Source organism: Symphalangus syndactylus, chromosome 6 (genome assembly GCF_028878055.3).
Source record: "Symphalangus syndactylus isolate Jambi chromosome 6, NHGRI_mSymSyn1-v2.1_pri, whole genome shotgun sequence".
NCBI lineage: Eukaryota > Metazoa > Chordata > Mammalia > Primates > Hylobatidae > Symphalangus > Symphalangus syndactylus.
Genome location: NC_072428.2, coordinates 92,060,362 through 92,075,711, shown reverse-complemented (window position 1 = coordinate 92,075,711; position 15,350 = coordinate 92,060,362). Strand labels below are relative to the sequence as shown.

General features: G+C 37.4%; 1 protein-coding gene across 14 annotated transcripts in view; it reads left to right on the top strand.

Annotated features, from left to right (window-relative positions):
- Nucleotides 1–15,350, top strand: part of PHTF2 (putative homeodomain transcription factor 2) — a 153,603-nt gene that overhangs the window by 81,737 nt on the left and 56,516 nt on the right. For 11 of the 14 annotated variants that reach the window (XM_063641541.1, XM_055283437.2, XM_063641546.1 and 8 more), the window contains exons 3-4: nt 7,879–7,935; nt 14,124–14,193. In XM_063641541.1, coding sequence (XP_063497611.1) covers nt 7,879–7,935; nt 14,124–14,193 — 127 coding nt within the window. Of the gene's footprint in view, nt 1–7,878; nt 7,936–8,252; nt 8,265–14,123; nt 14,194–15,350 lie in introns of all 14 variants that reach the window. The other 3 variants (XM_063641539.1, XM_055283439.2, XM_055283436.2) reach the window with 1 other exon arrangement.

Here is a 15,350-nt window from a genome sequence, read left to right as displayed (position 1 = left end):
TTTTTTTTTTTTTTTTTCTGACATGGAGTCTTGCTCTGTCACCCAGACTAGAGTGCAGTGGTGTGATCGCGGCTCACTGCAACCTCCGCCTCCCAGGTTCAAGTGATTCTCCTGCCTCAGCCTCCTGAGTAGCTGGAACTACAGGCGCCCACCACCACACCCAGCTAATTTTTGTATTTTTAGTAGAGATAGGGTTTCACCATGTTGGCCAGGCTAGTCTAGAACTCCTGACCTCAGGTGATCTGCCTGCCTTGGCCTCCCAAAGTGCTAGTATTACAGATGTGAGCCACTGTGCCCAGCCTTATTGTTATACTTTTAACAGATACTCTTGCTAACAAAATTAGACAGCATTTATCCTGGCACATGATTGGCCTCTGATGTTTGTTGCATGGGGTTCATCTAGGAATAAATTTGGGCTTTGTGTTTTCTTTTTGTATGGCATTTAGTGTTTGTGAGAATTAATAGCTTGATTTTCAGAGTTTCTTAAATGAGATTCAGAGAAAAGAAACTAAATATGGTGGTAGGAAAAATTAGAGCTTTGACATACAGTATTATGATATATCTGTTCATTAGTTAAGGAAACTAGGTGCTTTAAATATGTTTGCAAATCTGGGTCTCTTTTTGCCTTGCTTATTTTTATTTGTGAATTCTTAATCTTTTATCTAAGCACTCAATCTAATTAAACTATTGATAACTACCTTTTTGAAGCAAGACACCTTCTCTTTGGCCTCTTGATACCTGAGCCACTGCTGTTCTGAATGTGATAACCTAGGGGTAGTTAGATAGCCTAAGAGTAGCTTTTCAAATTGTTTTTCAAAGATACTTCTTTTCTAAAATTCCTAAGTGATACGTTTCTCATTTCAGCATCTAATTATCTAGGTTTTAACATTTGTACTTTTGATACCATCATATTCATAACAAAGTTGTTTCATAGGAGCCAGAGCTGACCTTGGCAGATACCTAGACAAAGGCAGTCTTTTTCTCTACCTACCAATCCTCCCGTTTCTTTACGCTTTTCTTTCTTTCCCAGTTTTCCCTTCCTCCATTTCCCCCTTTCCCTTTTCTTCCCCTTTCCCATTTTGTTTGTCTCAGTGTATAGAAATATATAAAATTAGAGTAACGGTAGGAGGAGGTACATGATTCTCTATAAGGTTCCTATTCAGTGATAGTAACTTTACTAGTTACTATGGAATATATTAGTTTCTAAGATAACTAGTTCAAATTACTTTGGAATCCAATAGACCTGCATTTGAATCCTGGTTTATAAAAGTAGTACATCTCCATTGTGGAGAGGGGCAGGGGAGGAAGTGATACAGTGGCTGGGCGCAGTGGCCCACACCCGTAATCCCAGCACTTTGGGAGGCTGAGGTGGGTGGATTGCTTGAGCCCAAGAGTTCAAGGCCGCATAGGGAGCAACATAAGGATCCCTCACCTCTACAAGACATAAAAAATTAGCTGAGCGAGGTGGGGGTGCACCTGTGGTCCCAGGTGCTCAGGATGCTGAGGTGGGAGGATTGATTGAGCCTGGGAGATCAAGGTTGCACTGAGCCAAGATCATGCTGCTACACTCCAGTCTGGGTGACAGAGTGAGACACTGTCTTTAAAAAAAAAAAAAAAAAGTGATACAGTAACAATGAATATAAGGCAGAAGGGAAAAGTGCTGTTGTCTTTGGTACTTCTCAGAGGTAATCATTATTAATGATTTTCATGTATCCTTCTAAATATCTGCTGTATATATTTACATATATTTAATATAGCATATTAGCTATGTTAATTTCAGTTTTTACAGCATGTATATAATGTTCATTTTCCTGTTAGAAATTTCCTGTTAGAACGGTCTTCAGTAGGTCAGAAAGCATCTAAAAAATATTCATATAGTTGAATTTTCATCTGTTTGATATTACTAAATTCCAGCATCTCAATTTCTCTTTTTTTTTCTTTTGACTCTTACTCTTCTTACTGCTTTCAGGATGCTGTTCCATAATTTTTTTTTTTTTAAATCAGTTTTGACCTCTGTAATGGCTCAAACTTTAGATGAGAAAACATACTAGAAGTGGAGATGACAGAAAATGGTATTTGTATCTTAAGACTTCAGTCTTCTCAGGGAAGTAGTAACTGGCTAGACATTCTTCCAGCAATGGTGATGGTCACAGTAATTAGAAATTAAAGCTTGTGGGAAGAAAATCTTTAATTGACCTTGCTGTCATTAAGAAGAAGGAGTTATTGTAAGGCATTGGTATAGGACTGTCGGACATGTTACCAAAGATACAGGATGAGTTTGTAGATGACAAAGTGCTTGGTCATCTGGGACCAGGAATGGAAAAGCTGACTGTAGGTCAGCTCTGGGTATGAGTGCACCAGAGGCTTAAGGTATTCAGGGCGTCTCTGGGAGTAATAACAAGAACCTTGATAAAGTTGCTTACCATAGCCAAGCACCAGAGAAAGGAACTTCACATTCTCACAATATACAAAACTATTGGCTACAAAATGTAAATCAGGATTTCAGAGTCTCCTCTTATATGATGGAACAATGTTTTTCCCTCCTTGAAACAGATCATTACTTATGAAGAATATGGTTGGATATCTATACCATTACTTGCACGTTAATTACGTTGGTATATCTCTCTCTGTGTATCTATCAACAAAACATTATTTGAGTATATATCCTTTCAAAATGTTAGGTACTTTTTTTTTTTGAGACAGAGTTTCACTCTTGTCGCCCAGGCTGGAGTGCAATGGTGCGATCTCGGCTTACTGCAACCTCCTCCTCCCGGGTTCAAGCGATTCTCCTGCCTCAGCCTCCCAAGTAGCTGGGATTACAGGCGTGCGCCACCACGCCCAGCTAATGTTTTGTATTTTTAGTAGAGATGGGGTTTCACCATGTTGGCCAGGCTGGTCTGAACGGTCTGACCTCAAGTGATCCACCCACCTCGGCATCCCAAAGTGCTGGGATTACAAGCATGAGCCACTGTGCCCAGCCTAGAATGTTAGGTACTTTTAAAGAAACCTCTTTTCTGTGAACCTATTGATTATGTTGAATAGGCCCTTTTCTAAACACACAAACACTGGAGGCATTGGGGGAGAGACGAGAAAAAGAGAACAGTTAGGAGGTACCAAAAATTTCGAAGTACTCAAAATATTACATAATATTTATTTCTCAATTGAAGACATACCATCTTATTAAAATTACTGTACCATTAGACAAATGTTACCACTGATCTTCTTTTAATCTTTTGTATGCCATTTTTTAAAAAGTAGTTATTTTCTTCCTGAGTTTTCTTTCACAGAGAACTATAATTGAACTTGGCCTTGCGATTTAATTTTGTGTAGAAGAAATTTGTTAAAAACCACCTGTCAAACTTATGTGACTCAATCAAGTCTGCCAAGTCGCTCTGGGCAATAGACTGAGACCCTGTCTCAAAAAATAAAAAAATAAATAAAAGGGATACAGTAACAATAAATATAAAGCAGAAGGGGAAAGTGCATTATTTGTGTTTAGAGGTAAAATGGAAATGTGTGTTAATGGAAATGTCTGTTAGGGGTAAAATATAAATGTTGGAAATGGTTTGGGTGTATTTGTGTGTTAGAGGTAAAATAGTTGGAAAACCTGTCCCGTTATTTTTTAACTTTGGTAGCACAGCTCTGCAAATTATTCTTGATCCATGACCCTAAGTCTTGAGAAGATGGTTCTTCTCTTTCCTAGTCCTAAGTGTCACTTCTTTTCTTGCCCTATAATGATTGACGGTAGAATTATGTTTCATTCAGGGAAGAGCTTGACTCTAGCCACAGGGGTTCTGATCTACTGTCTTGCCAGCTGGGAATAAAGTGAGACTAAAGGCTGGAAGAGATCTTTAGAATCCCTTCACTCTCACTTCTAGGATCTGGCTACCACTCTGATTTCATGAGGCCACTGGTGTACTACACACATATCCCAAGAAACAAACAATTTCAGAGATAATTCAGTCTGAATTCATATGTAAGGGTAATTTGTTAAAGGCATACACATTATTAAGCAAAACCCTGAACATCTCCTTCTGAGACACCTGCATTTAGGTTAACCAGCATCCTCACAGTTTTCTCCAAAAAAGTAGTCTGTTTGCTTAAGTAACTAAAATGTTCATTCTGGTAGTATTTTTTTTTTTTTTTTGAGATGGAGTCTTGCTCTGTCACTAGGCTGGAGTGCAGTGGTGCAATCTCGGCTCACTGCAACCTCCACCTTCCAGGTTCAAGCGATTCCCCTGCCTCAGCCTCCTGAGTAGCGGGGACTACAGGTCTGCACCACCACGCCTGGCTAATTTTGTGTGTGTGTGTGTGTGTGTGTGTGTGTGTGTGTGTGTGTGTGTGTGTGTGTGTGTGTTTTAGTAGAGACAGGGTTTCACCATTTTGGCCAGGATGGTCTCCATCTCCTGACCTCATGATCCGCCTGCCTCGGCCTCCCAAAGTGCTGGGATTACAGGCATGAGCCACCATGCCTGGCCTATCTGGTAGTATTTCCAAAACAAGAAGTCTGCTGCAAAGGAGAACTGATTCCTGCACTTACAGACATTTAATTGCTGTAATTGAAAATGAAATTTATCTAGTTTAAAAAAATTAAGAGGCCTCCCCACTGCCACCATGAGACATTCTATTAACAGTAAAAGTTGCCCTTCCTCTCACCTATCAAATCTTTGAATAAATGTGTCTTTCCAGTAAAACAAACCATTTTATCCTGTGGCTTTTTTAATAGGAATGTCTATCCACCCACCTTTAGAATTGCATTCTGCTATTTACAGTGAAACATGTCAGCTTTCAAGAAGCATTTCCATTTTTACCTACTGCTTCACTGCGGAGTTTCTTAGGCTTTCTATACCTTTCTAAGCCTCAGGCCTATTAAGTACCGTGCTGGAGTTGCCTTGAACCTAGTTATGCCAAGGATTGACATGCATTTCTGATTTGGTCTGTTGAATAGGATTATTTTATTTTTCCTGATTTTAGGATTATAGGACACGTATCTATACATTCACATTCTTGAGTCACCTAGAAATAAAAATAGTTCTTTTGTAGACAAGTTAGGCACACTTTTGTATATGAAAACAAAATACTGCCAAAATAGTTATTAAAACATATTGGTACCTATTCTTTATTAGTTTTAATTATTATTTTACTAAAAAGTATGTGGTGCATTGAAATAGTGACACTTTTTTTTTTTTTTTTTTTTGAGACAGGGTCTCACTCTGTCACCCAGGCAGAGTACAGTGGCATGATCATGGTCCACTGTAGCATCAACCTCCTGGGCTCCAGTGATCCTCCCACCTCAGCCTTCTGAGTAGCTGGGACTGCAAGGGCACCCTACCATGCCGGGCTAATTTATTGTGTTTTTTGAAGAGACAGGGTTTTGCCATGTTGTTCAGGCTTGTCTCAAACTCCTGGGCTCAAGCAATTCGCCTGCCTCGGCCTCCCAAAGTGCTAGGATTACAGGCATGAGCCACCATACCCAGCCTAAAAAAGTAAATTACTGCACCTGGCCTAAAAAAAATAAATTATTATTTGCATTTAAGCCCAGTTATTCTGAATTATTCTATTAGAGCAGAATTATTCATGTGGAATCTATGTTCCCATACTTACCTTTTCTGATTTTAAGGAAGATGATTGATTGATTGAATTTAGAATTTAAGAGGATGAGGGGCAACTAATCACCTCAGGTCACCTCTACCATTAGGACTAACCAGTTGGTTGTTGTTTACCTAGAGTTTCTTAATCCTGCTTCCTAGAGATTCATGGCAGTTTTAGTTACATATAAGTATGTTGTTTGGTCTAGGTAGCTTGGTCTAGGTGTTACAATATTTTAATTTTGGGGGTATAATATGGTTTTTTATTGTTGTTGTTGTTGTTGTTGTTGGTTTTTTGTTTGAGACAGAATACTCTGCTGCCCTGGCTGGAGTGCAGTGGCATGATCATGGCTCACTGCAGCCTCAACCTCCCAGGCTCAAGGAATCCTCCCACCTCAGTCCCCTGAGTAGCCAGGACTACAAGCATGTGCCACCACACCCAGCTAATTTTTTAATTTTTTGTAGAGACAGGTCTCACTACATTGCCAAGATTGGTCTCAAACTCCTGGGCTCAAGCGATTCTCCCACCTCAGCCTTCCAAAGTACTGAGATTGCAGGCAAGAGCCACTCTGCACTCAGCCATAATATGATTTTTAAAATAAAAGAGTCATAGGCAAGTGGTGAAAAAGAGAATAGGATTTACAGGACCAGAAGAATTAATATGAGCAAGGTAACGTATAAGAGAGAATAGCCAGGCGCATTGGCTCACCCCTGTAATCCCAGCAAGATGGGAGGCCAAGGTGGGTGGATCACGAGGTCAGGAGATCGAGACCATCCTGGCTAATGCAGTGAAACACCGCCTCTACTAAAAATACAAAAAATTAGCCAGGCCTGATGGCACGCACCTGTAGTCCCAGCTGCTCAGGAGGCTGAGGCAGAAGAATCACTTGAACCCAGGAGGCGGAGGTTGCAGTGAGCCGAGATTGCGCCACTGTACTCCAGCCTGGGCAACAGAGCGAGACTCCATCTCAAAAAAAAAAAAAAAAAAAAAAAAGAATAACAGACATTAAAGGCTCTTATCGAGTCACTTAAGTTATTTTATTCTACATCCTTTTAATCCATTCTGGTGTTCTCAGTTTCTCAGTTCTTGAAATTGAGATTTAAAAAATAATGTGTAGATTAAAGGACTTTAGGGTAAATTATGTTGTGAGTCAGAAAATACTCTTTCCTCCTGTATTTTCTTATAATATTGCCTATCTCTGGTCATTTTCTGTCTCTGGTCTCTTAAGTGTAGTTATCTGAAATATTTTTAATTTCTTAGGATTCTAATTTTAAATTAATGCAAATAATGAAAATTCCTAGTCACAATTATATGGTGTTGACCCATTTCAGTGTCATTTGGGATATGGGGAATTAAGTGGAAACTGGAGACAGTAGGAGCTAATAGCAAATAACTTGGGTGGGAACAGTAAAGAATGATTTGTTCATCCTGCCCTGGTGAAGGTATAGTTCAGAGAACTTTCCAGCATCTAAGAATAATAAAAATAGAAGCTGTGAGAAATTCTGCTTCATAATTATTTTCCTGTGTCTTCAATCATTTCACAGCTTTGTTTTCCAATTTAAACTTTAAGTGGTAATTGCAGTCTGCATGTTTATAAATTTTTAATTGTATAGCATGTTAGTACTTTTCTTCTTTAAAAATAATGCCATAAAGAATTTATCACTTGGAAGTTTTTCCCCAAATATAACAGAGCTGTAGCAATTGTGTTTATTTACAATTAAGGATTCCCTAGGGCAGTGGTTTTCAACATCAGAATCATCCAGAGGGATTTTAAAAAGTTATTTAATTTTTATTTTAGGTTCAGGGATACATGTCCAGGTTTGTTATATAGGTAAACTCATGAATTGGGGGTTTGGTATATAGGTTATTTCATCACCTGGGTACTAAGCATAGTACCTGATAGTTTTTTGTTTTTTTTCTGAACCTCTCCCTCCTTTGAACCTTCTCCCTCAATTAGGCCCCAGTGTCTGTTGTTCCCCTCTCTGTTCAAGAGGGATTTTTAAAACATAGGTTTTAGGGCCTCACTCCTGTATTTCTGATTCAGTAACTCTGGAGTGGGGCCTGAGAGTTTGCATTTCTAACAAGTTCCAAGGTGATGCTAATACTACTGGTCCTGAAATCATACTTTGAGAACCACTGCAATAATATGATACTGATCTGAGAAGTCTGAGATAGGGCTAAATCTAATCTGTGCTGAATGAATACTGAGTTGCTTGTATTTCAAGCAGAGTTATACCTATTTGATGGGTACCAGCAATGATCATTTAATGTAGTGTCTTCTTTTCGTAGATTGGAGCATATGATCAACAAATATGGGAAAAATCTGTTGAACAGAGAGAAATCAAGGTAACGAGTTTATTTCATTTTGTTTATTTTGAAACATAGTTCTATGAATTATTAATTACATTCTCTGTAGTGTTTTTTAATATACTTTTAAGATATAAGTTACTATTCTATTGAAGCTCTTAAAGAAAGAAGTAAACTTTATTTACCATAGTCACGTTTACTTCTGATGTTGGTTTTTTCTTTTTATCATCTTTCTGTTCTTTTAAAATTGAATTTCTAATGACTATTTTTTTGTCAGCTTTTTTCCCCTTTCACTTGTCACCTTATACTTCTAGTTTGCTTTTCCTCTCTTTTGATGCTGTCATTGCTCTGTACAGTTTATTAAACTGGTAAGTGTTTCAGGATTTTTCCCACCTGAGTGATCCTGTGCAAATGCTGCGCTGCTTAATTGAGATCTGCTTTTTGGTGCTACTAACAGATTGACTTGGACTCAAAAAGAGTCACTGAAAAGTTGGTCATTTTAAAAAAGAATTTAGGACAGTAAAGCACTAATTAAAATGTTTTTGTAGCAGGCATTTTCTTCCTGAACATGTAATCATGTCTCTTATGCTGATAAAATATTCTCATAGATTACCTCGCTAGCATGAAAACTGTTTTTCAACTGAATTTATTGTTTCCCAGCACTCTTTATTGGTAATAAGATTTATATTTTTCATTTGCATAGATACTAATCAGTGTGTTTCTGCACGAGCTAAATTTAATCTGGGCACAGACAGTATTACTTTAGTTACTTGACATTTTCTATTTTGTATAGAAAAGTTTTCATTAGATTGAAAACAAGTGTCTATAGTTACTAAAAATCAGTCCAAAAATTTGTTAATGTTTAGACTACTTAGTCACTTGTAATAAAGAGCAAGATTCTTTCCCATTTGGCAATGATAATCTCTAAACTTTTGAGGAAGGATTAATACATTTAACAAAGTTTTGGTATGTGTTAAATATAGGATTAAGTCATGGGACAGAAAGATAAAATAGATTATAGTTTTGTAGGGGAGATGCATAATTACACATGAGATAAATTCCTTTAAGAGAGGCATGTCTAAAACTCTATAGAAGAGTGAGAGGGGAGACAAGCCTGGGGAGGTTGGGAAAGATTTCGTAGAGGAAGTGGTTCATTAACTTAAGGAAGACATTTCAGACAGATGAAGAGTAGATGGAAATATATGTAAAGGATGGAAGAAACATGACTGCGGCAGGACTCCCCAAGGAGTTTGATTTGGTAATGGGTTGGATAGAGGAAGGAGACTAATGTCATTAGGAGTAAAACTAGAAAGGAAAATGGAAGTCAGATTATGAAGGGGCTTGAATGCCTTGCCAAAGAGTTTAGACATAATCTGGAAAACAACAGGGGAGATAATTGGAAGATTTTAAGCAGAAGGTTATATTTTAACAAATGTAGACAGGCAGCACTAAGGATGATAAGAAATACTGGAAGAAGAGCACATTTAGAATTCTGTTATAGAAATATCTATTTGGTACTTGGGAGGGACATTTGAGAGTTCTCAGTTGATAAAGTGTGAATATGTATAGGTATGTGTTTGTATGTGATACATACATACATACATACATATATATATGTATAAAACATTATATAGATATAGCCATAGGAATGAGTAGATTTCTGTTGAATGATGAAATAAAAGGGCTGAGAACAGAGCATTGGGAAATAACTATCATTTAATGGGTAGGTAGATAAAGAGATGCAAGTAAAGAAGGAAAGAGAAGTAGGAGATCCATGAGAAAATAGTATGGAGAGAGTATGAAGATGAGTTGGGATAGTCAAGCAAATAAAGAGCAGCAGAGAGGTCTAGTAAGATGCCATAATACCTTTTATTCTCTTTGACAGTTAGAAAGCCTTTAACTCATTAGACAGGAGATATTAAGTACCTTGAGAGGTTATGTTATCAGGTTGACACATTTGGAATTTAAAAGCCTCAGAAAAAATACATATAAATAATTTTTTTTAGTTTTTGGGAGCTATTCACAAATTACTACATTACTTATGTAACCTCCTCTTTTTTAAAAGAACTCTTTTAAATCCTAAATAGACGTTAGGGTGAGGAAGGATTATATTAGTTACTACTTGGTGTTGCTAACAGGATGATCTTAGGGAAAGTTAAGACCTACAACTTCTTTCTGAAGTATGTCTCCCTTTAAAGATAATACCTTGTAATAGTAATTGAAGAATTAAAAACATAAAAACTTGCTCTTTTGGCAGGTCTGAAGGTAGCAAGTTATCTCGATTGTTCACAGACAGTTATAGATCAGATGAACTCCTTGTTTCACTCTTTCCCTCTTTCCCACTATTGCACTTGACTAGTCTTTAAAAATAAAGATAAAAATAAGACAAAATTAAAGTTGTTCTCATTTTTCCTTTTGAGGTGATAAAAAAATTTCTAAAACTAGATAGTGGTAATGGTTGCACAATATTGTGGATGTACTTAGAACCACTGAATTATAGATTTTTATTTTTTCCTTTTCGTTTGTACAAAGTCATGGGGTACATGTGCAATTTTGTTACATGCATAGTTTGCGTAGCAGTCAAGTCAGAGCTTTTGGGGTATCCATGACATGAATAATATTAGTACACACTACCCATTAATCAGTTTATCTGGCTCACACCTGAAATCCCAATACTTTAGGAGGCCAAGGTGGGGGGATTGCTTGAGTCCAGGAGTTAAGAACAGCTTGGGCAACAAAGTGAGACACTATCTCTAAAAAAAAAATTATTTTTCTTAATTAGCTGGGACATACCTGCAGTCCCACCTACTTGAGAGGCTGAGCCAGGAGAATCACTTGAGCCCAGGAGTTCGAGGCTGTAGTGAGCCATGATCACACCACTGCACTCCAGCCTGGGCAACAGAGTGAGACTTTGTCTCTAAAAAATACATACATACATAGATACACAAATAATAAACTTATCATCCTCCCTACTCTTGTTATTTTTAATTAAAAGGATCAATTTGTTAACAAGCCTAAAAGCACATTTCATTTTTACTAAACGTTCTAGTGGAGGCAAATTATAGTGTAAAATAATTTTGTATTTATTCTAAGGAAGTTAGAGAGGTACATAACTGTGGTGTATTAATGTTAATGTTTGATTAAGAAAAAAACACTGCCTTTTGTTTAGAGAACAGTGTACCAAATATATTGAGTTTGTCCAATGTAATTGATTCTTTCATTAGTTGTCAATGCAGTGAGCAGCTACTAGAGAAATCAAAGACATGAAAATATATTTTTTGGAAGTGTTTATTTTTCAATTAAAGACCCAGAGTTGATATTGCTAAAGCATAAAATATTTTGTAAGTTGCAAATTATTTTTTCATAACTATTTTAGAAATTATAACTAACAACTTTGATTTTTTCTGATTACCGTGACCAAAATTTAAAAGTAAATTTGGAAGTTTTTCCTGTTTTGCTATCTACTAGACTTTTAAAGCTTCTTAAAAGACTAGACTTAAAAAGCTTATAAAGTCATTACAGAGAAAAAGGGGGTGGGGGAACTAAACAAGATTTCTAGAAAATGAAACTTTATGTACTTTGATGGAGTCTAAATATTAACAACACACAGAAGTCTAGATAACTGAACAGAAGCACTTTCTAAACTTAAACAGCCCATTTTTTTTTTTTTGGCCCAACATTATCTGTATACTTAGAGAATTTTTTTTTAAATAAAAAACTTTATACTACTGTGTTTGAGTCATTTCACTATAGGAACATACTATAAGAATTTAAATTATATTTAATAAATAAAATATTTTTATTATTGGGTATTAATTGCATTTGTGCTGCTTGTTTCTACTTTCTAGTTTGTGCATAAATTAGCAGTTTTAAAAATCTCATTCTTTTTTTTAAGAAAACCTTTTCATTTTTTATTTGTTCATTTAAACTGTTTAACAGTTCATGATAGTACTGAAAGCTATGCTACTTTGTGTGAATGTGGTTTACTCCAAGCCAATTGAAAATTTTCCAGTGTAAAATAGTTACTTAATTAAAATGAGATTTTATGAATGTTCGTATCTTGATGCTTTCTTTTATTTTTGTGAATAAAATAATTGTAGATTCGATCTCAGCTCACTGCATCCTCTGCCTCCCGGGTTCAAGCGATTCTCCTGCCTCAGCCTTCCAAGTAGCTGGTATTACAGGCACCCACTACCACGCCTGACTAATTTTTGTATTTTTAGTAGAGGTGGGGTTTCACCATGTTGGCTAGGCTGGTCTTGAACTCCTGACCTCAGGTGATCCCGCCCACCTCAGCCTCTCAAAGTGCTGGGATTACAGGCGTGAACCACCTTACCTGGCCTTCTGTTGTTTTTTTTTTTTTCTTTTTAAACCTTTAAATTATCTTGATAGGCTACCTTAGAGGGAAAATTTTATTGAAACTGGCTATTAGGGTGTGGCTCTACAATATAGCTCAAAATAAATATATTTTAATAGAATATAAAATTGGAAATGAACCCCATATAAACAAGGTCGATTAGAAGAATCATGTTGAAAAACGATAGTTGCACAAATCAAGACAACTTACTGTTTCTCCTATAGGGACTTTTGGTTCTTAAAACAATCTTGATAAAAATTTTAGGTATACAGCAATAAATTAGGATTCAGATTAGTCAGAAGACATTGGCAATAAGGTTACTTTCAAGTTGTTAGGAAAGCAATTTATAAAAAGTAAATTAAAATGTGTTACTGTTTTCAAATATTTTTACAGTAATAAAGGTAAAATCTTACTGTAATAAACTTAATACCAAATCCAAATAGTGCTTTATTAATGAAGTTTTGTTTAAATATATGTATTATTACAGTTGCCTCTCCAATTTGCAAAATCTTGGGAATGATTTCTAATCCATCAGCCGCTTTATAGTGACATTAAAATCAGAAATAATGTACAGATACAGCCCATACTCATTATTTGGGGTAGCTATGTTCTATAAAGTCACCCATGAACACTGAATTAGTGAATACTGAACCATTGCTGCCTGGGGAAGTAACTTGTTTTATGTGTGTTTCTGTTTAAAGACACCTTATTTAATATATATTTTTGATTCATTAACAATTCATGGCCAACAGCACTGTAAATCATATCTGAACAGAGGTTATCTTTATTTATTTATTTATTTATTTATTTTACTTTATATTTTTTGGGACAGAGTCTTACTTTGTCGCCAGGCTGGAGTACAATGGCGTGACCTTGGTTTATGGCAACCTCCAACCCCTGGGTTCAAACAGTTCTCCGTGCTTCAGCCTCCCCGAGTTGCTGGGATTACAGGCGAGTGCCACCATGCCCAGCTAATTTTTTGTATTTTTAGTAGAGACGGGGTTTCACCGTGTTAACCAGGATGGTCTGGATCTCCTGACCTCGTGATCCGCCCGCCTCAGCCTCCCAAAGTGCTGGGATTACAGGCATGAGCCACCGCGCCCGACCAGTAATTTATTTTGTTATAGGTTTTTTTTCCACTAGTTTTGATCTAAACCCCCCACTCCACTCTGTATACTGATACTGATAGCAGAAACTTAATTTTGCTCAGTGTTCAATAATTTCAAGTTTAAATGAATTAAGTTTATGACAACTGCCTCTCCCTCCTCCCCTTCCTGGTTATGGTGTCTTAAGTTCTGAGGTGATGAGGTGGCATTTATGGTCTGATGGGGGGTTGACATGTGAACATAATGGCAACCATCATCCTTGAGTAGTGCATTGTCCTCCCTGGGTCTCAGCTGATTGGCGTCTGTTGAGAAGTCTGCATCCTTTCTGGTCCTCAGCTGTGTGATTTACTGCTTTCTGAAATAATGCCTCCAGCACCACACCTTGAGGTTCCTTCGGGGCTGCTGCTCCCCTAGCTAGCCTCAACGCTCTCCAAATGCCCATATGGGGCCAATATAGTTCCTTCTACACCTAAAGCTGTACACCTAAATTTGCTTGGTAGTAATAGTATTTGTATTAGAATTTTACTGTTGGTAATAAACCGCCCTGGCCTGTTACACACATCTCTAAATATATCTTTTTGAACAATAATAAAATTTATTACAATACTGTAATTGTGTTCCATTTGTAACAAATGCATAATGTGTTACATTTTGTCGGTACTATTAACAATTTTATTTTAAATTGAAAGCTTTAGAAATTGACTTTCTCCTGTTCTAGATTTAAGTATATATACAATTCCAGTGCTTCTTTTGATATATTGTAGGGGCTAAGGAATAAACCAAAGAAAACAGCACATGTGAAACCAGACCTCATAGATGTTGATCTTGTAAGAGGTGAGTCTTGGATAAATAAATGCTTAATACAAGTAGACATTGTTCTGGAAGAAACAGAATTCAAAATATGTTTAAATATTGTATTAGGCTGTTTTGCATTGCTATAAAGAAATACTTGAGATTGGGTAATTTATAAGAAAAGAGGCTTAATTGGTTCATGGTTCTGCGGGCTGTACAGAAAGCACAGCACCAGCACTTGCTTCTGGGGTGGGAAGCTTTTTTTTTTTTTTTTTGAGACGAGTCTCTCTCTGTCGCCCAGGCTGGAGTGCGGTGGCGCAATTTCGGCTCACTGCAAGCTCCTCCTCCCGGGTTCACGCCATTCTCCTGCCTCAGCCTCTCCGAGTAGCTGGGACTACAGGCGCCCGCCACCATGCCCGGCTAATTTTTTTGTATTTTTAGTAGAGACGGGGTTTCACCGTGGTCTGGATCTCCTGACCTCGTGATCCGCCCGCCTCGGCCTCCCAAAGTGCTGGGATTACAAGCGTGAGCCACCGCGCCCGGCCTGGGGTGGGAAGCTTTACCCATGGCAGAAGGCAAGCGGGACCAGGCACATCACATTGCCAGAGCAGGAGCCAGAGAGTGGTAGTGGGGAGGTGCCACACACTTTTAAATCACCAGATCTCCTGAGAACTCACTCACTATCTCAAGGACAGCCTAAAGCCATGAGGGCTTCACCGTTATGGCCCATATACCTCCCACGAGGCCGTGCCTCCAGCATTGGAGATTACAATTCAACATCAGATTTGGATGGGGACAAATATTCCAAACTATATCAGATATCTATCTGTCTGTCTATCTTTTTAGAAATAACAACATTGTGAACCTTGATGAAGACAAGAATAGTATTAAAAAGAGAGAATGGGACCAGGTACAATGGCTCACACCTATAATCCCAGCACTTTGGGAAGCTGAAGGCAGAAGGATCTCTTGAACCCAGGAGTTTGACACCACCCTGGGCAGCAGAGTGAGATCCTATCTCAAAAAACAAACAAACAAACAAAACCAAAAGACAAAGTGGTGATTTGTAATTCCTAACTAGAACTGACATTTGAATATTGTTCTATGTTTATAAAATGTGTGGGAGAAATTCTGTTATTTCAAAAAATGTTTTTTTCAAAATATTTAAAGTATCTATAAATTGGACATTTCTCACTCAT